Source organism: Nomascus leucogenys, chromosome 16 (assembly GCF_006542625.1).
Source record: "Nomascus leucogenys isolate Asia chromosome 16, Asia_NLE_v1, whole genome shotgun sequence".
Taxonomy (NCBI): Eukaryota; Metazoa; Chordata; class Mammalia; order Primates; family Hylobatidae; genus Nomascus; species Nomascus leucogenys.
Window position 1 is genome coordinate 22239442 of NC_044396.1, and position 24559 is coordinate 22264000.

Sequence of the window (24559 nt, forward strand, 5' to 3'; positions counted from 1 at the left end):
TCTCTGCTACTTTCAAATTTGAAATAATTAAAAAAGAGATTTTATTCTATTTCATTAGATACCACCTGTCATGAACAATGATAGCAGCTATCAATCATACTGTAAGTACCAGGTAACTAGATACCTGGCCTATATTATCATTAACCCTCACCACAGTCCTGCAAGGTAGGATTCTTTTCCCCATTTTCAGATAAGGAAACAGAGGCTTATAGAGGTGAAATAATTTCCACAATAATTCTGAGGAGTAAAAGGTAGATCAGGTGTTCAGGCCTACTTGGGTCCGGATCTGATGATCTTCCTACCAGACAAGTTGCCTTTGTGTTGACCCGCTCCACATTGGGGATAAAAATACAGCTCCACTGTCTCTGATCTCCAGCTTTGAAATCCAAAAATTTCTGAAAACCAAAAGTGTTTCTGAAAACACATGACCTGATTTGACCTGAACTCATCTGTGAGCCTAATCTGACCTCACACGAAGCTATTTATAGTCTTTATTTATTCCAGGTACTATGACTATTCATACATTTGCTCCAAAAATAGTAATGTGTTCAATTACAAGGTACTGTCCCAGACCCTGATAAGGGCATTCATATATAATATTTGTGTTGTATTGCTTTCCAAAAATCTGAGAAATTCTGATTTCTGAAACACATGTGGCCCCAGGGTTTTCAGGTGTGCAACTGGGATTCTGTAATAATAAATCATGTTTGTGAATGGTTTTAGAGCTCACAAAGTTTTTAAGGGTTGAGGAAATTTTATTTTGTTTTCCTCTAGTACACAAAGAAGAATTTAGGAGATTTATCTGTGCCTTATTTTCTTACTCTTCCATAAAGCAGCTTTATTCCTGATTTCAGGCTATTAATCGTACTTGATCCCAACAGAAGTCTTGAGTTATTTCTTCTTGCAGAAAGACGTTTAGTTTTAAGATTAAGTAAAATGAAAAAAAGAGGAAAGCACTTTTCAGAAGCATTGGTATTCACTTCAGTTAAACTAACTTTAAATTTTTAAGTTCCTAAAATAATGGCTTAGAATAGCACTAAAGTGAATATACTAAGTGGATCCAACCATTAAAATGTATTCTAAAAATAGTGAATAAATATGTTTAAATGTAAGAAAATAATTATAATAAGAGTACCTTACTTTTATCAATTTGCAATTTATAAAACATTTTCACCTACCTGATCTCATATATAATAATTATTACTATTATCATTATAGGAAAGTTGCCATTCACTGAGTACTATCTTTTCATGAGACACTTTATATATACTATTTACTCATCCTCACAACTGTGTAAGGTTGTTATTATTATTTCTACCTCACAAACAAGAAAATTGAAGCTGAATGAGTCTAATATATTTGCTTCCAATTGCGCAAATAGAAGGTTAGAGTGAGTACATGAGAAAAGCTGTGTGTAGAAGGCATTTTCTTTTTGGTATTTTATTCTTACCAACATATGACAACATTCAATGTGTTTTTAATCTCAAGGTTTCTGATTGTCATGGAAAAAACTCTTGGGCTGGAGGCACAAAAAGTAGGATCAAATATCAACACTGCCACCCTGACATGGGACTTCTGGCAAGTGACAAAATATTTCAACTTCAATCTCCTCATTTGTGAAATGAAGGACATTATATTCAGTCCACACGTTGTCATAGGAATTATGTCAAATACTAGAAGGATTAAATTCTAGTAAAGGAAGCCAAGAAAGTCATGGCAGGCTGAGGTTCTTGATCTTTCAATAAGAAGAAGGAAAAAAAACTAGACCTGCCATTTATCACTGATCAAAATGGCTTGGTTCACACAATAAGTTTAGCTTCAAGTTACATTAAAACAAAATAAATAAAATACACTTAATCACTTTTTTAAAATAAAAATTATATATTTTTAAAAGTAAAAATTTAAATCTGGGCCAGGCATGGTGGCTCATGCCTATAATGCCCCTAATTTGAGAGGCCAAGACAAGAGGATCCCTGGAGCCCAGGAGTTCAAGACTAGCCTGAGCAACATAGCAATACTCTGTCTCTACTGAAAGTTAAAAAATAAAAAAAAGGAACTAGACATAGTGGCATGCACCTGTAGTCCCATCTGCTTGGGAGGCTGAGACGGGAGGATCGCTAGAGCCCAGGACCTGGATGCTGCAGTGATCTGCACCCAGCCTGGGTGACAGAGCAAGACCCTGTCTTTTAAAAATTTGTTTTTAATTTTTAAATTAAAAAATAAGTACACAGGTACATTTGGTTGCTTTTTCACTAAGCTTTAAAGTTTCTTTCTTTGTATATTCACTTTCATACTTCAGTTAGAGAAAAACAATTTTGGGATGATGTTTCTCAGTGTTCGTGTGTACCAGTTCTTCCTTTGCAGCTACAGTTTTTCTCGCACAGCAGTCAGTGATCTCAGTGCCCTGATTGGCTGAATTTCTCTCAACCTCTGGTTCACGCAGTCACTTGACCCTGAACTCAACTAATGGTCAGTATCAGGCCATGAAACAGGGTGAGATAAAAGAAGTAGCAGCTGGGCTGAGCTGGCAGGAAGGGGATGGGCAGAGCAGGGACATGCATCCTGACACAGGCAGCAGTCAGTTGCTGTGATATAAGACCAACCACAGATCAAAGGCAAGGTCACAGTGTAGATTGGAAGACTAGGGCTAAGGTCCAGAGAGCTGAGTTGCTCCAGATGGCACAGGACAGAATGGGAAGCAGGCATACAGGTATAGGTTGGACATTCAAGCTAACCTAAATCTAGCTTCCAGAAAAGACAGGTTCATACATGTTTATTCCAGGATGTAACTAAGGTATGATCCCTTGGTTTTAAGACTGTGCTCACAAACTTGTTTTCTCTCTTTATATCAAACACAAAAGTTTTCCTGGAGAGCTATTTATAAGGACAATGAGACTGCTCCTGCCTCCCCACCACCACACACACCCTTCAGTCAGAAGCTGGTTCACCACCTTGAAAGATCTCTCTTCTCTGTTGTCTCAGTGACTTCCACTGGTGACTCCACCTTGAATCTGCTATCAATCATGTAAAAGTCGTCCTTGTTCTATGAGCTATTTGCTTTCCTTTACTTTGTATATGTGTGAGGAAACAGATATTTTTTAAAGAGCTCTAAAAACAGATCATCCCAACAAGATTTTTTCTTAGCACTTTTTCTGGAAGGAAGAATGGACTTCTCTGCTAAAAAGTGGTAGTCTGGGGTGTATCTAAGAGATTAATTTCTTTCCATTCAACTTTCCCTTTAAAGAAAGCTGTCACCTTTGCCTCTCTCTAGATATGTTTTTCCTTGTGTTAAAAAAGAAAAAAAGAAAAAATGAAAGAAAAATGGGCCAGGCACAGTAGCTCACACCTATAATCCCAGCACTTTGGGAGGCCAAGGTGGGCGGATCACTTGAGGTCAGGAGTTTGAGACCAGCCTGGCCAACATGGTGAAACCCCATCCCTACTAAAAATAAAAAAAAAAATAAAAAAATTAGCTGGGTGTGGTGGCACTGGCCTGTAATCCCAGCTACTCGGGAGGCTGAGCTGGGAGGATCTCTTGAACCCAGGAGGCAGAGGTTGCAGTGAGCCGAGATCAACGTCACTGCACTCCAGCCTGGGTGACAGAGTGAGACTCTGTCTCAAAAAAAGAAAAGAAAAGAAAAAGTATGTATTACATTTCCCTCCCTCTCAGGATGGTTATTAGAATCTAAGCAGTGAGAAGTCATTGAGAAGAACAAAAATCTGTGTATTTATTTACAAGGTATTTATATTACTAGACCCCTTTTCCTGTATCCAGTAGCAGTCCTCTCCATATACAAGGAGATGTACCATTCATTTCAACTTTGTTATAACAATGAGAAATAACCTAAATGTCCATTGATTGAGGAATGGCCGAATAAACAATGGCAATCCATAAAAAAGAACATTGCAAAGCCAAAAAAAAATACTCTTTGTATAATGGCCAAATTCCAAGATAATGAGTTAAGGAAAAAAAGTAAAACAAAACATGTAAAACAAAAAGAAAAAAAAATTACTTTTTGTATAGTAATAGGGCCAAATTCTAATGTATTAAGGGGAAAAAGTAAGGGACAAAAAAGTGTATACAGTATGTATTATTTGTATTTTTTTCAAAAGAGCAAAATAATACATGCAGTTATACCCATGTATATGCATCAAATATCTCTTTAAATGTATGAAATAAATTCATAACTTTGGTTTTCTCTGGGACAGAAAATGGGAGAAGATTGTTTTTTATTTTGTACCCTTTTATACCTTTGAAACCACATGAACATGGTACCCGTTCAACAAAATTAAATTAAGATCATAAATAAAAATACCCCTCGGTGATTTTTCACAGTGTGTGAGAAACTCAAGACGCAAATGCTACCCAAGTGAGCTGAGTTGCAAGTCTATAGCCTCATGTTAGTTATTAGTGTGGCACAAGATTAATGGCTCATGTTCTTCCTGCTTTCACTTTTCTCCCACTTAAGCCAGATATTTCTCCTCAAATTTTTGACCATTGGAGAGCACACAGTGCCCTTTGTTTCTGGCTCAAAGCAGCCTGTACTCTCCCCTCTGGGACTTGGGTCCTTCAGCAGTATTCTTCCCAGGCCTAAACTCTCAGCCTCTGGTCTAAGCAGTCACTTGAGCCTGAACTCAACTAGTGGTCAGCATCAGACCATGGAATAGGATGGTGTAAGAGGTCCTGGATTAGAAGCTAGGCTGAGTTTGTGACCAGTCTGTCCAACTTGGCAAAACCCCATCTCTACTAAAAATACAAAAATTAGCCAAGCATGGTGGCACATGCCTGTAGTCCCAGCTACTTGGAGGCTGAGGCACGAGAATCGCTTGAATCTGGGAGGCAGAGGTTGCAGTGAGCTGAGATCACACTACTGCACTCCAGCCTGGGCAACAGAGTGAGACTATGTCTCAAAAAAAAAAAAAAAAAAAAAAAAAAATGGAGCTGGGGGCTGAGCTGGCAGGAAGGGGATGGGCAGAGCAGGGGCATGCATCCTGACATAGGCAGCAGTCAGTGGCTGTGAAACAAGACTAACCACAGGTCAAAGGCAAGGTCACAGTCTAGATTGGAAAACTGGGGCAAAGGTCCAGAGAGCTGAGTTGCTCCAGATGGCACAGGGCAGAATGGAAAGCAGGCATACAGGTATTGGTTAGACATTCAAGCTAACCTAAATCTAGCTTCCAGAAAAGACAGGTTCACACATGTCTATTCAGGATGTTACTAAGGTATGCCCCCTCAAATGGTTTTAAGCACTTTTCCTGCTGAGGATGTAGAGAGAGGGAGCCAGGATTCTGCAAGTGCCACTTATAACATGTAGCGGGGCCAAATGTGATTCTCTCCCCTCCCACACTCAGTGCTGTCTAGCCCAAATTTTACACCCTAAGAAGCCATGGATCATTGAGTTCAAAACACATTTTCTCCATCCACCCCTTGAGATTAGGTTGAATGATTTGGGTGCAGACCTGGTGTTTAAGGAGACAGGTTGGTGACATTAATGGTAATATGTAACTATGAGTTACAAAATCAACCCATAGCTAATTTCAACAACCAGAAGTTGTGGTGTCTGAGACAGTGCCCAACTGCCATGGTACCGTTTGTTTTGTTCCTTGTTCATATTATGATGAGGGGATTAAGTTGTGTTCAAATTAGCTTCATCTAGACACTGCAGTTCAAGTCTTTCATCAGTAGCTACATTTTAATCCTACTGGGTTTAATAACAATACTAAAAATCTTTATGGTATGTCATTTAATCGACCTTTGCATTACTTCAACAGCAGCCTTACAAGTAACAAAGAATAAATCCTGTGCTTGCCTCTAGGTTTTCTGCAGAGGTAGTGAAAAGAACTGGATTTTCAAGTTCACTTTGCAAGAGGCAAGTAGGAAGAAGACTGAAAGCTGCCCGTAAATCAGTAAATCAGTTGCTTTAGGCAGGACACCTGCCCTGTCAGTCTCAGCTACATCCAAATGGAAAAATGGGTGATCTAGGATTACCCTCAGGCGATGCCAATGGCCAAGGCACTAAAAGGTCACATCTATTATTGCTGGCATTTCTCTCCCCACTGGGCTGTTTTCTGAGTGGATGTCATACTCATCTCATACAGAAGGCACGTCCATCATGCTAGAGCAGTGCTGTCAATATTGGATCTAATAAAATACACCCTATTTTTCTTTTCTGCAAACTTCATTATACCTAGCTGCTGCTAAAAGATGATTCCTTTTTTCCTTACCACTACAACATTACATTTTAGGGACATGAATCCTTAAGCAAAGTTTCATTTGCCACCTCTGATTTTAAAGTTAAAATGAGTCTTTTAAAAACATTAACCAAAGTGGCTACATAAAGCCACTACATAAACAGTCAATGCTCCCTTGGAAGAAGTCACTTGCCTTTACTAATAAAATCATATTCACCAGCAAACAATTTGGCAAGTGTGTAGTATCAGAAGTTGGGGGAGGACTAGAAACACAATCTTAACACACAAAAATAAATGTGGATAAAAAAGGGTAGCAACAGCTGTTGCCAGCCGCAAGCGACCACGCAGTAAAATCCTGTCCAACTCTGCAGGGGACTGTATGAGGACTCTTGGAGCCTGAGATAGGAGTGACAAAAGATCGCATTATAAGAACATCGAACGTGAACCCTGGCTAGCAAGCACCCCTAGGAATTACCAATAGGAGGAATTGAGAATATTGCCAAGAATTCATCTTCCCCAGATCAAATCACTGCATAAAATCAGCCCTATTTGTTCTAAGAAGTCCACATTCATTAGCTTCATTCTAACTGAGCTTGGTTCTTAGCCTATGAGGCCCATAAGAACTCCTTTGGGTTCTGTGGATCTCCATTTTAAAAGTGTTATTGACACGAACCTGGGGAGGTGTTTTTCCTGGAGTTCTTTCTCACCAGACTGGTTCTGGCTGCCTCCTGGGTGATGACGGAAAACTGAGGCACTTGCCAACATGTCATCCCCTCATTTTGCAACCCTCAGGCAGTTGCACAAAGGCTATGTGGAACTTTACCAACTAGTTAAAGGCAGAGTCTGGGACAGTCTTAAAGGAATTAGGACTATTGCAATGTCCAAGTGTTGCATATTAAGGAACTCCATCACAGGGCCAGATAAACTAGGTGCAAGGCGATGCAATTAAGAGCCTTTCATTCAACACCTCTTCACCCATAACCCTGGGGTTTTGAAATGCAGAGCCTTTCAAGTCACACTTGAAAACTGTTGTCTAAGCAGCCTCTCCAGAGTTTTCTGATTCCAGAAGCTAAAAGAGCCCTAAGAAACCACAGGAGAAGCTGCCCTGCACTCCTTCTGTGGGAGTCACTGAGGACAGAAGAGTTGCGCGATATCAAAGATCTTTAAGAGGCCTGAAAATTCTTCACTTACTTAGAGCTAAACCTTTCTCAGAAATCTGCTTATTGTATATGTTTAGGTAACTCTCATTTGCCTGGAGCAACTTGAAAAAAAATTTTTAGAAAGTAAAACAGGAAATTCAGAATAAGACATGGCCTTGACCAGCTAAATTAATTGCCCAAGTAACCTTTTGCATAAAGGAAACAGGATCAGGAAGGACTTTCATTCAAACCTTGCTATTTTGCCTTTAGCTAAGAGGACAAGATTCTTTTCTGAAATTTTGCTGTGAAGACCCTAACAAATAATTTTGCTTTTTTCTCCTTCTTATTCTAGAAATAGAAGGGAGGAGGACCTATTTTGTTCCATCCTGTAGGCTGATCCTTTACACCTAGGACTGGAAGAAATAAAGTAGATTTTTGTGGAAATGTAGAATATGCATTCACCAGCTACACTGGAATCAGGAAGCATAAATCACAAGTAGCTTGGTCTCTCCACAGAAATGTGGAAATGGTAGGCCCTGAAAAAGCCTCAGTAGGGATGCATGTGATAGCTTCGTGGGCTGGGCAGGCTAGCTGTGGAGATGCAAAAACCACAGCATGCAGCATGCATTCTCTCCAAAGATAATGGTGGTCTATACTCCATCACCAGCACCCATGGACAAAATCAAGCCAAAGTTATAGGGTCTGTTTTAGGGAAACTACAATGACTGTTGTGAGGTAATAGCTTCCCATATGACTAAACTCTTTTGTGATAATAAAGTAAAAAGTAATGAAAAAAGTTATTGTTAGTTTGATTTTATAATTTATCATAGTGGGAAGAATTCTTGACCCAGAGTTTAAAGACTTGACATTCCACTTTTAACACTTTCATCTGACTTTGGACAAAGTCATCTGGCTTTTCTCATCTGTGAAAGCCTCTTTCTTCCTTTTGAAATGGAAATACTGATATTTGTTTTTCTCAGCCTCTGAACTTCTTAAAAGTTATAAATTAAGATCATGTGAGTAAAAAAAGTACAGGAGTAAAATGGTCTCATTCTATTGGGCTATTCTAAAAGAAACTATTTCTATTTCTTTCTTTAAAAGCACCTGTTGTGTCCTTAGTGTAGAGGCTAAAAATAAAAAGATTTTTTAAAAATCAGAAAGCACTTGTAATCATTCCATTTATTCCTTCCCCATTTATTAGAAAAACTCCGGGGTGAGGGGGTCAGATTATGTCCCTTGATTTCAAGGCTGATCAGCTAATGTACATCATCAAATCCTTGGAAGCTCAAGACAGCCTTGTGTTCTTCTTAACACCTGGCTGCATTTAAGTTTCAACCATAGCCCACACAGTTTTCTATTAGTAGTAGCACACTCAGTAAAAAATAAAAGCCATCTTTTACTATGCATCCGCTATGTGCATTAATCGTTAATCCTCATTTAGAAAATATTTTTAGGTATTTTATACTTATTAACCCAGGTTTATCATAAAGAAATAGCATTACTCAAAGAAATTGGGTTAGACAGATTAAAAAATTTTACAGTTAATGCTAATTCTTAAAAATAACTGTGAAGCAAAAGACAGTCTAGAGACTAAAGGAACATTGTAGATACGGCTTCATTCTCATTACATGTCTTTGTTTACTCTTTTAAGATCAGTAAAGAGGACCTCTGTAATGTACTTTTTCTGTGAACCCTGCCCTTGAGTAATGAGTTGTTCTGCAAATCATTAGTTCAAATAGTGCTCTTGCTACTTTTCTTTGATAGATCTACTAAGACAAAGATCAGATAAGAGTAAATTAAAATGACAATCTCCTGCAGGCAACAATTAGTATTTCCAGTACTAGAAGGCATTTAGTTATTGTACTTGTCTTTACTTAATCATGGCTCTGACTTGAGCATTTGATTTAAAAACTACTGGAGAGCAAGTCACCACCCTGTATTTAGCATAGTGACTTAATAGTTAAATGGGTATCACAAAAAATGAATGAAAAAAAAATTTATTCACTGGAGTTAGGTACTAGTAAAAGCATTAAAAATTCAAGAAATCTTATAGGGGGAATCTAATTTAGAAAAACAGTGAGTAGTTTTTGAAGTGGCTGTTGAAGTGAATATTAATTCAGTATTCTTCCTAAAGGAGAAAGCATGTCAAGAAAACAGCATTTAGGATTTTTAAAAATGTTTGTGAAAGTCTACAAATATGTTTTTAATATATTACCTGGAAATGTTTGTTAAAAACATAGATTCCCAGGTCTTGCATGCAGAGATTTTGATTCAGTAGTGTTATAATTATACATCACTTCAGTATAAATAACTTTTGTTCATATAATCTAATGCCTAATAGGAATGCTTGATAGTGTCCTAATCAGGACCCGCCCTCTTCAGAGGTGGCTACTTAGCTATTTGTAGTGAAATCAACACCTAAAGTTTTGTTATTTACTATAAAAGATGTTAGAAAGAATTTTGTACAATTAGTGGTATCAAGAGTAGTAACTGAGAAGGAATAATTTTCTGGACCCAGAAAATGTCTTGTATGAACAAGAATAGGAGTGGAGAAGCCCAGCACTCAAATGCCATTGATGGAGTATGTGAGGTCTAAGCCCCACTGAACTCAGCTGCCTGACCCAAAAGAGGACTTGATGTCATTGATGTCTGTTTGGAGTGAGCTTTTCATGCAAGGTGCTGGTTGGTGAGCCTCACTTGCAGCCAGCCCACCTGAAATTACAGGCAAGACATATGACTATTTTCTGGCTGTTTGATTATAACACATGTACACTTGGGAAATTTGATTGTTGAAGACTTGCTTTCACTGAAATACACCTCTTGGTAATTAGATTGTGAGGGTGGAGTCATCTAACTCCCAGATACCTCTAACAAAGCTACCAATACTTACTAAAAGAGTTTATTTGTTGATCATCTAAACTGGCCAAGGCCATTCACAAAAATAAAGGATTGGTTGAGACACACACATTGTATCTTAATATCACTTCAGGTGACTCTGAAGCAGGTGATTTACAAACCATACGTTGGGAACCACTGGATTAAGAAAAGACATGTCATTACAAATGTATTTTAGAAATCTAGTCTTTGATAAAAGGATTTAAGAGCTAACAAAGCTGATTTCAGGAGTAAGAAGACGTTTTTTAATCTTAAAAAGATTTTAGGTAGCTAGAACCCCCAAACAGATGCATGAAGGATGTTACTACAAGGTAACTAATAGAACTGATCTTCACCTCCCTTAATATTTACACTTGAGAACTTATCTCTTTTCATATTTACATATAGGATTTAGTTTAATCTACAGCAAACATGTATCTATGAAGCAAGTGTTTGAATTTCAGGCCACATGCAGTATTTGAACTATTTTGTTTTATATCATCATCTATTTGCCTGAGAGTTGAAATCAAATTCCTTTTTTTTTTTTCAGGCTTATGTTGATCATTTATATTTGTGCAGAATTTTATTATTTATTTAGTTAGAGATAGAGTTTCGCTCTTGTTGCCCAGGCTGGAGTGCAGCGGTGCAGTCTCGACTCGCTACAACCTCTGGCTCCCGGGTTCAAGCGATTCTCCTGCCTCAGCCTCCCGAGTCACTGGGATTACAGATGCCTGCCACCACGCCCGGCTAATTTTTTGTATTTTTAGTAGAGATGGGGTTTCATGATGTTGGCCAGGCTGGTCTCAAACTCCTGACCTCAGGCGATCCACCTGTCTCAGCTTCCCAAGGTGCTGGGATTACAGGCATGAGCCACCATGCCTGGCAGAATTTTATGCTTTATAAATCATTAATGCATGTTATTTTCTTTTTAGGTGAAAAATGTTACTTAATAGTGTCATCATCTGTTCTATAAGACTCATTAATTTCCCAAACAGTTATAGAAGATAAGATACAAATAGTATATTCTCAATTTTAAAAATAAATACGGGGATAGTACTATTAACCTGCCCAAGTTATCCATTCATGCAGTAGAAGAGATTCCTAATTATTAGCATAAAAGTCCACTAGACATTCTCTGAATATACAGTGTGTCTTTCTAGCCAGTAATTTCAATAAGCATGACAGTCAATGAGATATACTTAAAATTTAATATTTTCAAAAGCATGAAATTGTAAGACATTGTGAATGCCTCTATGCTGTGTATTAAAATGATTCCATATAAAGAGTTGACTTGGTTGTTAATAAAAAACACCCATTAGCAGATTTAACAACTGTGTTAAAAATAAAATGTTCCAAGACAGGAAATAAAAGGTTGAAACTTTTCTTTAGTTACAGCAATAAAAGCCATAAAAGTGATGGATTTTTGAAATTCATATGTCAAAAGTTCAAACTATATTTGAAGAGTTAGATTTTGACACTTACAAAGATCAGTGTTCTCATTCTCCCAGTAATGACTGACAGACACAGACAGGTCACTTCATTCCTCCCATTAATAGAACTGAGAGGGGAAGGGCTTTTTCCTTAATCCAAAAACAAACATGAGTATAGCAAAGCTCATTCACATGCCCAAATATCAATGTACCACACAACCTGAGTTCAGATCAGTGCACTTGGGTAAGCATAGTCCCTGATAACATTCTGCTCTTCTACATCTTTAAAAATATACAATAGTTTAAATTTAAAATGACCATTTAATTATTCTCTCTATAAGTGTCTATTGAGCACCACTGTTTTCCAGGCATATTATAGGTGAAGAGAACATGGTGGTGAAAAAAATGATCAAGGTTTTATCATATCATAGAGATGCCATTTTAGAGATGGTTATAGACATTAAGCAAGTAAATTAATTTCACAATACAAGCAAGATGTGACAAATGCTATGAAAGAAATAAGACAGAATGATATAATGGAGTGACTGGGAAAAGGAGGACATGTGAATTTGGAGATCAGGAAAGTCATTTCTAAGCAGAAGATATTTGAGGCTATACAAAGGTCTGGGTACAGAGCAATCTGGACAGCAGGACAGCAAGCACAAAGGTCCTAAAATGGGAACAAGCTCGGTATGGATGGAGATAAATACAAACACTGGAAGGAATAAAGTTACCAACACAGCTTTGTTACAGGTGATGAGAAAGCCCAACTGAAAGAAAATGATAGCTGTGAAATCCAGATAACCCATCCTACCACTTCAGTTGATTAATCAGAATTTCTAGTTGTCTCAATGCAGAAATGTCTAGGCTAATATCACCATTTTCCATGACCCACTTCTCCAGTGGAAATAAGATTTATCTTGCCACCCCAAATGATACCATTTCTGGAGGGGCAGGGAATTTAGGAGGCAATGTGAGAGTCAGGCCAAATTTAATAGTCAACAATGACACTTATTTTCACAATATATATTTCCACATTTTAGGGAAAATATGAATCCCAGGAAAGCCACTTATTGTTGTGGAACTCTAAGCATTGTAGAGCAGCTATGGTTTTTTGGAATTTGGTCCTGCCAACGTGTGGATTTTTCCTTCCAGTGGCATTTAGCAGATCTCGTCCATAACTAGGCACGGATGGCACTCTTTTTCACTTTTTGTTCCTTTTATACCAGAGAGTTATTTTCTAAGTACAAATTTAAATTTGAAACTCACCATAATTTATTTGCTTCCAGAAGAGTTCATGATTTTAATTTTAAAATATTAAAATAAAAATTAGATGAAAAGTATCAAAGGAACTAGAAGAACAAAAGTTAAAATAAGAAATACTAAGGCTCTTAAATATAATTTAAAACTGACTTAAATATATACTTAAAAACACTGAAGAAATGCTTTCTTGAAAAACATTTTAGGGTACTAAATCTTTAGGTGAAATTAATTGGTGTTAATAAATAAATGTAATAATCTAATATAGATATTATATATGTATAAATTCAAATTATATTCTATATTCTATACTATATATAATATATAATTATATTCTATACTAGATATAATATATAATTATATTCTATACTAGATATAATACATAATTATATTCTATACTAGATATAATACATAATTATATTCTATACTAGATATAATACATAATTATAGTCTATACTAGATATAATACATAATTATAGTCTGTACTAGATATAATATATAATTATAGTCTGTACTAGATATAATATATAATTATAGTCTATACTAGATATAATATATAATTATAGTCTATACTAGATATAATATATAATTATAGTCTATACTAGATATAATATATAATTATAGTCTATACTAGATATAATATATAATTATAGTCTATACTATATATAATATATAATTATATTCTATACTATATATAATATATAATTATATTCTATATAAATTTAAATTATATATATAAAATTTAAAAGTACACACATATATATATGTATACTTTTAATTTAGAAGAGCAGAGTCTGTGTAGATTAAACTCCTTCTTGGTAGGCAAAAGTAGCCCAAAGGTCATCCTAGAAAAGTATACTGGGAGGAGGCTGTTGGTGAAAGTGAAGTGAATACAAAACTAAACATCTTGAATTTGGCATAGATTCAGCTGAGAGAAGCAAAATTTGTAAGCAGAAAAAGAAGGATAAAAGTAAATGGGAAGGGTGTTTGGACTTATAAAGGCTCATTAAACTGTATATCCTTTCTCTATATAATTTTCTGCCTGAGGCAGTACAATAACACACTTTGGGTACATAATAAAATAAAAAGTGATAATAGTTAGGGTCCAGTGTCATTCTGTACCTAAAACTTTAAATAAATTACCATTCCATATGGATGTTAAAACATTCATGTGACAAATCATCACAAAATCATGTAATGAAAGGGGTTTGCTATTTTTCAAATTTGTTGATTAATAGAGTAGTTCAAGCTAAAGTTACTTTTTACAAAGTATACAATATTAGGAGGCAAATTACTTGGCAGGGTGTAGCCTGCTCCTGTCACTCCATGAGCTTCCGGAGTGAAGTAAGCCCAAGGATGAAGCCTGACTCTTGGTCATCTTGAGCCAAACCAAGGTACATCACCTAATCCAATCCTCCAGAAAATAGAATCAACTGGAGGTCAGTGGACAATTGTTGACAGTGGAAGGCTAAGCAAATGTATTAGCTTTGGAATTAGACAGATCTAGGTTTAAACCCTAGGCTTATGGGGTATAAGCAGCCACTTGCAAGTTTTGTAACCCTGAGGAGTGTCTTCACCTCTGTAAGCCTCAATTTTTTTTTAATGTAAAACACAATTTGTTTTTCTTTTTCAAGAAACAGAGTATCACTATGTTGCCCAGGCTGCTCTGGACCTCCTAGGCTCAAGAGATCCTCCCACCTCAGCCTAAAACACAGATTTTAATGCCCAATTTTGTTATAATAAGAATTAAATAAGTTAATGCACGTAAAGTTTTTAGCACAGCAGTTGATCCCTATTGGGCCTTCAATAAACAATACTTTGAAAAAAAAAAAAGAATTCCCTTTTAAACAATATCTTCTTATGCTTACTAAAGCCATAGAATGGGAGCTTGGGCCTCTTCCCACTCTGTGGATGTTCATGACCACAGCCCACTCTGCATATGAGACAATGAACCATCATTAACTGCAAAGGAGCAAACAACGTGTCTCCAGTCAGCCTTGGTGAAAATTGCTCCTGATCCTCTCTTCTTTCAGGGATTGCAGCAGCTCAGACAATCCTTACTGTGTGAAAGGAGGAATGACTATCATGGCATGAAAAAAGCATCACTATGGAAGCTTATTTTTCTGGTTTTCTTTTCTTTGAGCATATTTAGAGCTTTGAACATGTAGAACTGGCCAGAGTCTGGCACATCCTAGTCAGTTTTCTTTGCCTTCCTGAAAAGTCCTGTGTACCTTCTCATCATTCAATGTGCATCAGCTCTCATCTTGATCCAGGCTGAACTTGGACTTAAGAGTATTGTGAGCATAGGAGGGGAATTAGTGTGGCATTTGGTGGAGGTATAGTGAAGAAGGCAACTGGATTAGGAGGCTGAAGTCTTGGCTTCTTGGCTTGTTGCCGGTTGTGGCAAAAAGTACCTCAACATCTCTCAATTACAAATGCTAATTCTTACTATATAGATTTGTATGTATGTGTGATGGTGAAATAAAATAATAAGAAAGGGGTTTATAAATTATACAGAGCTATTAAAAAATAAGACTTTTATTCTAGTAGACCTATTTGATGTATAAAATAAATATTGTGCTATATTTAACTTTAATATTAATAAAATCTTCTCCACTTATGAATTCCAATATTGCTCCAAAATGGACTTTATTCTTACCCTGTATATCTATAAAATGTACCATTATAAATAACATGTATTACAAATGATTAGTAATTTAATTATCTGATTTTAAATTAACATTAAGATACTAGTTCAGATCAGCCTGTAAACACACAAATTATTCTCCTGATAAATTACTTTTGCTTATATTGCTTAAGTAACTAACAAAGGTAGAGTTGGAAATCTTGAGTGTATGAAGTATTTTTCATTTAGAAAATCTAAAGAATTATATATGATAATATTAAGCCACATCTTCTAATAACATGAGTGAAACAGGACTTGGCTTTATAAAATCTACGATTTGATAATTCTCTTTTACAATATAAGAAAATTAAGCAATTGAAACCAACATAGCCCTTGTAGAATTTTTTACAACACCTTTTTTTTAGATATGTGTACTTCCTGATAAGCAGAGATGATGAAATAATGGCCTATTAAAAGCAAATAAGTTTCTATAAAAACGCCCAAGCAGGGATTTAAGGCATCTCCTGCATGCACAATTGCAGTTAGTTATTCCAGGTATTATTTTTGTTTTCAGAAAAAGAAAACTCAGTAGAAGATAATGGCAAGTCCAGACTGGGGATATGATGACAAAAATGGTAAGAGTTCTCCTGTTTATATAGATCAAAATGATAGCTTGTTCCCATTTCCAACAGAAGAGATATTAAGCAGTTAAAATAATTGTACAGCCATAGGTTAATTGTTGAACTGCCTAATTTAAATAATTATACTATCTTTGCATGTACTCTTAGCATTGTCTTTTGGGGCATGGCTGACTACAAAATATGTTTGAAATATATATACAGGCATACCTCAGAGATACTGCAGGTTCAGTTTCAGACCCCTATCATTAAGCAAATATCACAAGAAAGCAAGTCACATAAAATTTGGAGTTTTCCAGGGCATTTAAAAGTTATGTTTACACTATGCTGTTGTCTATTAAGTGTACAATAGCATATCTAAAAAATCTACATACCTTAATTAAAAATACTTTATTGCTAAAGTATGCTAGTGATCATCTGAGCCTTCAGAAGTATTAATTTTTTTTTCTTTGACACAGAGTCTCGCTCTGTCGCCCAGGCTAGAGTGCAATGGCACTATCTAGGCTCGCTGAAACCTCTGCCTCCCAGGTTCAAGTGATTCTCCTGCCTCAGCCTCCCAAGTAGCTGGGACTACAGGGCCCACCACCACACCTAGCTAATTTTTTTGTATTTTTAATAGAGATGGAGTTCCACCGTGTTAGCCAGGATGGTCTCGATCTCCTGACCTCATGATCTGCCCTCCTTGGCCTCCCAACGTACTGGGATTACAGGCGTGAGCCACTGTGCCCAGCCAAGTATTAATCTTTTTGATGGTGGAGGGTCTTGCCTCAATGTGGATGACTGCTGACTGATCAGGGTAGTGGTTGCTGAAGGTTGGGAAGGCTCAAAGTTATCCATGACTTTGGAATCAACTTCTTCCAAACTCCTGTTAATATTGATAACTTGACCTTCCCCCATGAATTACAAATGTTCATGCAGAATGGTAAATCCTTTCCAGACAACTTCAATTTCCTTTACTCAGATCCATCATTAAAAAAAAATATTATCTGTGGGAACTACAGCCTTTCAAAATGTGTTCTTAAATAAGATTTGAAAGTTGAAATTACTCCTTGATCCATAGACTGCAGAATAGATGCTGTGTTAGCAGGCATGAATATAACATCAATCGCCTTGTATATCTTCATTAGAACTCCTGGGTGACCAGGTGCATTGTCAATGAGCAGTGATATTTTGAAAGGAATCTTCTTTTATTGAGGAGTAGAGCTCAACAGTGGGCTTGAAAATAGTCAGTAAACCAGGCTGTGAATAGATGTGCTGTCATTCAGACTTTGTTGTTCCTTTTATAGAACACAGGCAGAGTAGATTGAGCATAATTCTTAAGGGTCCTAGGATTTTCAGAATGTTAAATGAGTGTTGGCTTCAACTTAAAGTCAACAGCTGCATTTGACCCTAACAAAAGAGTCAGGCTGTTTTTAAAAACTTTGAAACCATGCATTGACTTCTCCTCTCTAGCTATGAAAGTCCTAGATGCTATCTTCTTCCAATAGAAGGCTGTTTTGTCTACTCTGGAAATCTGTTGTAGTATAGTCACCTTCATTGGTTATCTTAGCTAGATCTTCTGTATAACTGCGGCTTCTGTATCAGCACTTGCCACATCACCTCGCACCTTCATGTTATGGACATGGCATCTTTCTTTAAATCTCATGAACCAACCTCCACTAGCTTCTAACTTTTCTTCTGCAGCTTCTTTGCCTTTCTCAGCCTTCACAGAATTAAAGAGAGCTATAGCCTTGCTCTGATTAGGATTTGGCTTAAGGGAATGTGGTTGTTGGTTTGATCTTCTATCCAGACCACTCAAACTTTCTCCATATCAGCAATAATGTTGCTTTGCTTTCTTATCATTAGTGTGTGCACTGGTGTAGCATCTTTAATTTTCTCCAAGAACTTTTTTTTTGCATTCACGGCTTGGCTAACTGGCACAAGAGGTCTAGTTTTTGGCCTTTTCAACTCTTGACATGCCTTCCTCACTGAGCTTAATCATTTCTAGCTTTTGATTTAAAGTAAGAAACATGTGACTCTTCCTCTCACTGGAGTACTTACAGGTCATTGTAGAGTTATTAAACAGATTAATTTCAATATTCTTGTCTCAGGGAATAGGGAGACTTATAGAGAGGGAGATAGATGGGCAACAGCCAGTCAGTAAAGTAGTTAAAACACACACAACATTTACAGATTAAGTTCATCATCTTACTTGGACATGGTTTATGGTGCCACAACACTATTATAATAGTAACATCAAAGATCTCCATGATAGATATATGAACAATTAAAAAGTTTAAAATATTGTGAGAATTACCAAAATGTGACACAGAGACGTGAAATAAACACATGCTGTTGAAAATATGCCCCAATAAGCTTGCTTGATGCAAGGTTGCTACAAATCTTCAGCTTGTAAAAAATGCAGTATCTGCAAAGCACAATAAAGCGAAGTGCAATAAAATGAGGTAAGCTTGTATTAGAAATCTATTGCTAATAACAAAATATGTATGGTCTGATTCTATAGACTATGAGTATAGATCTATATTAGTAGTATTGATAAATACACTATTTTATAGCACAATATAGAAAAGGGGCCCGGTGCAGCGGCTCATGCCTGTAATCTCAGCACTTTGGGAGACCAAGGCAGGTGGATCATTTGAAGTCAGGAGTTCGAGACAAGCCTGGACAACATGATGAAACCCCATCTCTACTAAAAATACAAAAAAAATTGGCCAGGCATGGTGGTATGCCTCTGTAATCCCAGCTATGCCAGAAGCTCAGGCATAAGAATAGCTTGAGCTTGGGAGGCGGAGGTTGCAGTGAGCCGAGAGCGCATCACTGCACTCCAGCCTGGGCGACAGAGCGAGACTCCGTCTCAAAAAAAAAAAAAAAAAAAGAAAGAGAAAGAAAGAAAGAAAGAAAGAAAAAAAGAAAGAAAGAAAGAAAGAAAAGGGACATTTTAAAACACAGAATTTCTATTAATCTTAAGAGAATATCATTTAATACACTTAAATAAACCCTAATCTAATAAGCAAACAGGTAACTATACTCCTAAAACTTGGAATCAAGCATTTGATAAAGCATTGATTTTACACATGTGTTCGTCCTGGTAGGTCCTGAACAATGGAGCAAGCTGTATCCCATTGCCAATGGAAATAACCAGTCCCCTGTTGATATTAAAACCAGTGAAACCAAACATGACACCTCTCTGAAACCTATTAGTGTCTCCTACAACCCAGCCACAGCCAAAGAAATTATCAATGTGGGACATTCCTTCCATGTAAATTTTGAGGACAATGATAACCGATCAGGTGAGCTGGAAGACCCTTCTGATATTTTTTTTCTTACAGTCTACTGGGGAAATTTAAAAAATAGTGCTCGAGAAATATGACACCCATTCTAAGTCTTTTGTGCTTGTGTGTAGCATTGCCGTAATCTAGTGAGGCATCTTGGACTTCTGGAAAACGCCCAGGTGGTAAAGACAATTTTTGGAACTCCCAGCTCTGTATTTTCAGTCTTTCTTCTCAAAGTCACCATCACGTCTCTTCTCGTCATTCCAGTATCTGTATGCTCACTTCACTGTCTCGGAGTAAACAGCATTTATCCAGAAAGGTCTAGTGAACAAGTCATTACAAATGTAACAACTAAAAAGAAAAATATTTTCTAATTGGGATGAAGATGAATGAGCACAGCAGAAAAGAAAAAAAAAGCAGTGACTGAATTATCCTTATACTCCAGAATCTGGAACAAATTTTGCTACGGAGTTAGCTTTTCATGAAGGTTTATTGAATATTTTATTAAATGACAATTCCATAAAACAGTTCTACTGATTTAAAATGCTAAATTTGTTTATGAGTTTCTGAGGCCTAAATTTTAGGCACCTTAGGGCTATGTCCATTATTAATATTAGATTAGGTCTGGTATTATGTGCATTTAACTAATATTATCATTGGATAGGCTCTCCAAACAAAGTTTTATAAGTGCCCCACTGCCCCACTGGTACTCTCTCTTGGTCCCTGGCCAGGGATTCTCAACAAAGCTGTCAAGATATACTGTTGTGTCTTCATCAGTTACACAGTAGGTGATGAATGGTTCATTACTCAAAATAAACTACTAAAGATTTTTGATGCATACTGTCTTTGTTGAAAGAATGAAGGAATAAACTTGCAAATTAAAGGAGATTCAAGGAGAGCCCTGTAATGATATAATTCACTCACATTGCAATATGCCTTCTAGGAGTTAGAAATAGGTAAAATTGTAGCTCGTGTGCTGGGAAATGTGTATAACTCATGGAGTATTTCATCAATGCCACAGTCAGGGGTGCACCATACATATGACTGTCATCCTCATGGATGTGGGGGAAAACAAGATGAAAGTTTAGGCACTAATGTTTGTTTTCACTTCTACTCAACACAATTTAGTGTTGGTTTATATTAAATGCAAAGATAAGCTAGAGTTTGTGGAGCATCAGGCTAACAATTGGTTCCCTTTTCTTCCAGTGTTGAAAGGTGGTCCTCTCTCCGACAGCTATAGGCTCTTTCAGTTCCATTTTCACTGGGGCAGTACAAATGAGCATGGTTCAGAACATACAGTGGATGGAGTCAAATATTCTGGCGAGGTAATGTAATTTAGTAAGTGAGAGATAATTACCCTGGGAGTACTCCCAGAAGCAGCTTCTCCCTTCTCTTCTAAGACAACATCATAAAGACTCCAAACGAATGGGTATTCCAGTAAGGAACTCCCAGGTTCCATTAAAATCAAGCACAGACCTATAATGTTTGGCAGGAGAGGGAAAATTTTCATGTGGAAAGAGGCAGCTAAACTCCTGAGCCCAAGATTCACCTTTCCCTGAGAATGCCTCAAAAACTGTTACCCTGATATCAAAGCTGGCTTCAAAGGGTGACACTGCTCTCCTGTAAAGCTGTAACCCCAAATGGAACACACCACCATTTCCTCTTTATTTAAATGTTCAAGTTTGGATACACCAGCAGTATCGTTGTGGCCAAACCAGGACAATTCAATGAGACTCTACTAAGAGCTCGAATTTAACCATTGCAATGGTCACAGAACAGCATACACCTAGATGAGGGTCTGAGCTTCCCTGGCTCTTAACCTGCTCTCACATGGGAGTTTGTGACTTATTTCAGGACATTATTATCTGCATATCCAAAGAAAAATGGAGACATGTACACCAAACTGTCAACAGAGGGTCTGGGAGATTAAAATTGGAGAAATTTTGCTCTTCACTTTAGATGTATGAATTATATAATACATGTGTACCCAAATATGCAGGTTGACTTTTTAATTTTACTTTCATCAAATGAATTCTATTTTTGCAACCTGCTTTTTTTCTATTTACCCATTTATCATGACAATTTTTAAAAATCAGAAGATTGAATTCCACCTTTTTTACTGTCAGCATAGAATTTCATTTGGGTGAATGCATCAGAATTTATTTAACTGCCTTCTATGGATGAACAATCACAACATATGATTTTTGTTATATTGGTTTCTTCTGCTTTTATTAAAAAATGCTTCAGTGAATGTATCTGTACATATATCTTATGCACTAGTGAAAGTAATTATGTAGGATAGATTTTTACAGGGCAGACTGCTATGTTACAAAGTATATGTATCTTTTATTCTGATAGAATATCAGCGGATTGAATACAAATAAAACTTGCTTTACCTTGTGTTGTAAAGCATGACTAACACCTTTCAACGCTGCAGAAATCTGTTAATTGGGTTTTCCCCTCCGTAAAATTGAAGGTAGATTAAAATTAAATGGACTAAGAGCCTAAATTAGTATTATCTTTTTGGAAGGATAGTTGGTAGCATCCAAGAAAACTAAATTAGTGACTCTCTCATCTAAATTGAGAAAAATCAATATAATCCATGCTAGATATGAGAGACACTTAGCCACAAAGTTTAGCATATGATTAAATTCAGTTCAATAAACCTTCTTGGGATACCTATAAGACAATAGGTTTGAGAGCCAGTGCAGCCTGTTGCTTAAGAATGCAAGTACCCAGCTGACTGCCAGGGTTTGAATCAAAGCTCAACCGCTTACTAGCTGTACAACTTCGAACAAATCACTCAACGCTCCAATATTCCTATATAGAGAATCTAGATAATATAACATTAGTATCTATCTTAATAATTGTTGACAGCATGAAAAGAGTCAACCCATACAGAACACACTTAGACCAGCACCTTTCATGTTGCATGTGCTGAATAATGTTACTTAACATTTCCATAAAGACACAAGCAAACACTTTTCAAGCAGGGAAGTATAGGCATAAATTATTGTGATTAAATAAATATAGTAGTAAATGGAAGTATCACTATTCACAAAGAAGCATGGGAATACACATGTAAGAATAATTAATTACAAGTAGGGACAGAATCTACACTGGCATGGTCAGAGGAAATTGCAATAAGTGATCCCTCTTAATATACTGTCTTAATCATTCTTTTTTCATTCAACATTCACTGAACACCTACAATATGCCAGATACTGTCTTTATTTATTTTTTGTTGTTATTTATTTATTTATTTTTGAGAAAGAGTCTTGCTCTGTTGCCCAGGCTGAGTCCAGAGGCACGATCTCAGCTCACTGCAACCTCCTCCTCTCAGGTTCAAGTGATTCTCATGCCTCAGCCTCCTGAGTAGCTGGGATTACAGGCATGTGCCACCAACCCGGCTAATTTTGTATTTTTAGTAGAGATGGAGTTTCACCATGTTGGTCAGGCTTATCTCGAACTCCTGACCTCGTGATCCACCCGCCTCGGCCTCCCAAAGTGCTGGAATTACAGGCGTGAGATACTGTTTTTAAAAAGTACTTGCTATCAGAACTTGCATTTGATAGGGAAAATAAAAATTTCAGAGGAAGGAAGGCAGGAAAGAAGGGAGGGAGGGAGGAAGGAAGGGAGGGAGGGAGGAAGGGAGGGAGGGAGGAGAATAGGAAGAAGAGAGATTAAATAAGTGGTATGGATAGAACTGTTTTGATTTGTGGTGGTTACTTTATATTGGATGATCAGAAAAGAATTATTTAAGGAGTGGCATTTGAGTTCAACCCTAATTCAAGACAAAAGTCTGCCATTTGAAGATCATGGGGAAGGAAATTCCAGAGAAAATTAGAAGCTAATGCAAATGCTCAAAGTTGTGAACATGTGACGAAGTTTAACCTGTAAGACGTGAATGTTGATAGGTGGGGAAAGTAAGAAATGAATGATAATTGTTGTACTTATTGATTGAGCAATTTAAAAACCTTATCCTAAGAAGGTAAAATTAAGCAGGTTTGGCAAGAAGGAAATCTAGAGTTCTATTTTGGCCAGATTCAGTTTGAAACATCTATTAGACATCCATGTAGAGATATCAAGAATACATATATACATCCTTGGATGTACAAATCTAGAGTTTGCAGAGACATTAAGCTGGAGATATTTATTTGAGAGGTGTTTGGAAAGGGCACTAATGTACCTGAAAGAATCTGTTCTTGGCCAAGACTCCCAGGTACTCCAAGAACCCTTTCTCATAAATTTACTATAAAGTACCTCATGTGAGAGAAAATTACTTCAATTATTTTCCCAAAAGCTAGTTAGTCATATTTCCTGATCTCTTCATAACAAAGAGAGATACATTTAAAGGAGTAATATTAAATAACAATATCGTAGGAAAGGACATTTTGCTTACTGGTTCCAGGTTTTGTAATCTCTACTTGGCACACAGATAACTCTTCCTACGAGTGAGAACGTAACTCTTCTAATCCACTAGATAAAGGTTCCCATAAGTTTTATTTATCTAAGTCAAGATACATCATCATATGGTAACAAGTTAACTTATAACTTACCTTTTTTCATCACACTGGTATAAATAATTAATTAACCATAGTATCATTTTTAGCTTCACGTAGCTCACTGGAATTCTGCAAAGTACTCCAGCCTTGCTGAAGCTGTCTCAAAGGCTGATGGTTTGGCAATTATTGGTGTTTTGATGAAGGTGAGTTACAGATAATTACACAGCTCTGCTTCCACTGTCTTACCAATTAGACCTCAAAATAGAAGGAAATAAGGGAATATAATATTTTAGAATTTCTTATTTTAAAGTTTCCATTTAACCAATGACTACAGGTGAACAAATAGTTCCCTAGTATTTTATTGCTTGGTTTTATCTCTGCTTTTCCCTCTTAAAGAGAGAAATGAGTTTCAGGTGGAGGTGAGATAGAAAGGTGTTCATAGGGAAAAAGGAATTTCTATTTTCCAGCTCTTCTAAATTCCTTTTCCTCTAAACTTCCTACATCATAGATTCTGAAACTTATTAATTTAATATCTCATCAGGAAAGAAATATTATTAACATTAGTAAGGAAACCTGAAATCATAGATTCAGAAATTTATCAATTTAATATCTCATTAGGAAAG

The 24559-nt window shown here is 36.6% G+C and overlaps 1 protein-coding gene across 4 annotated transcripts in view; it reads left to right on the forward strand.

Moving 5' to 3' along the window:
* CA1 (carbonic anhydrase 1) overlaps nt 1-24559 on the forward strand; it is a 52787-nt gene that overhangs the window by 22817 nt on the left and 5411 nt on the right. The window contains exons 2-6 of one of the 4 annotated variants that reach the window (XM_003269518.3): nt 5817-5870; nt 16096-16156; nt 19252-19449; nt 20638-20756; nt 24044-24139. In XM_003269518.3, coding sequence (XP_003269566.1) covers nt 16120-16156; nt 19252-19449; nt 20638-20756; nt 24044-24139 — 450 coding nt within the window. In that variant the 5' untranslated portion in view covers nt 5817-5870; nt 16096-16119. Of the gene's footprint in view, nt 1-5816; nt 5871-7683; nt 7759-16095; nt 16157-19251; nt 19450-20637; nt 20757-24043; nt 24140-24559 lie in introns of those variants that run through there. The other 3 variants (XM_003269517.4, XM_012496070.2, XM_012496071.2) reach the window with 3 other exon arrangements.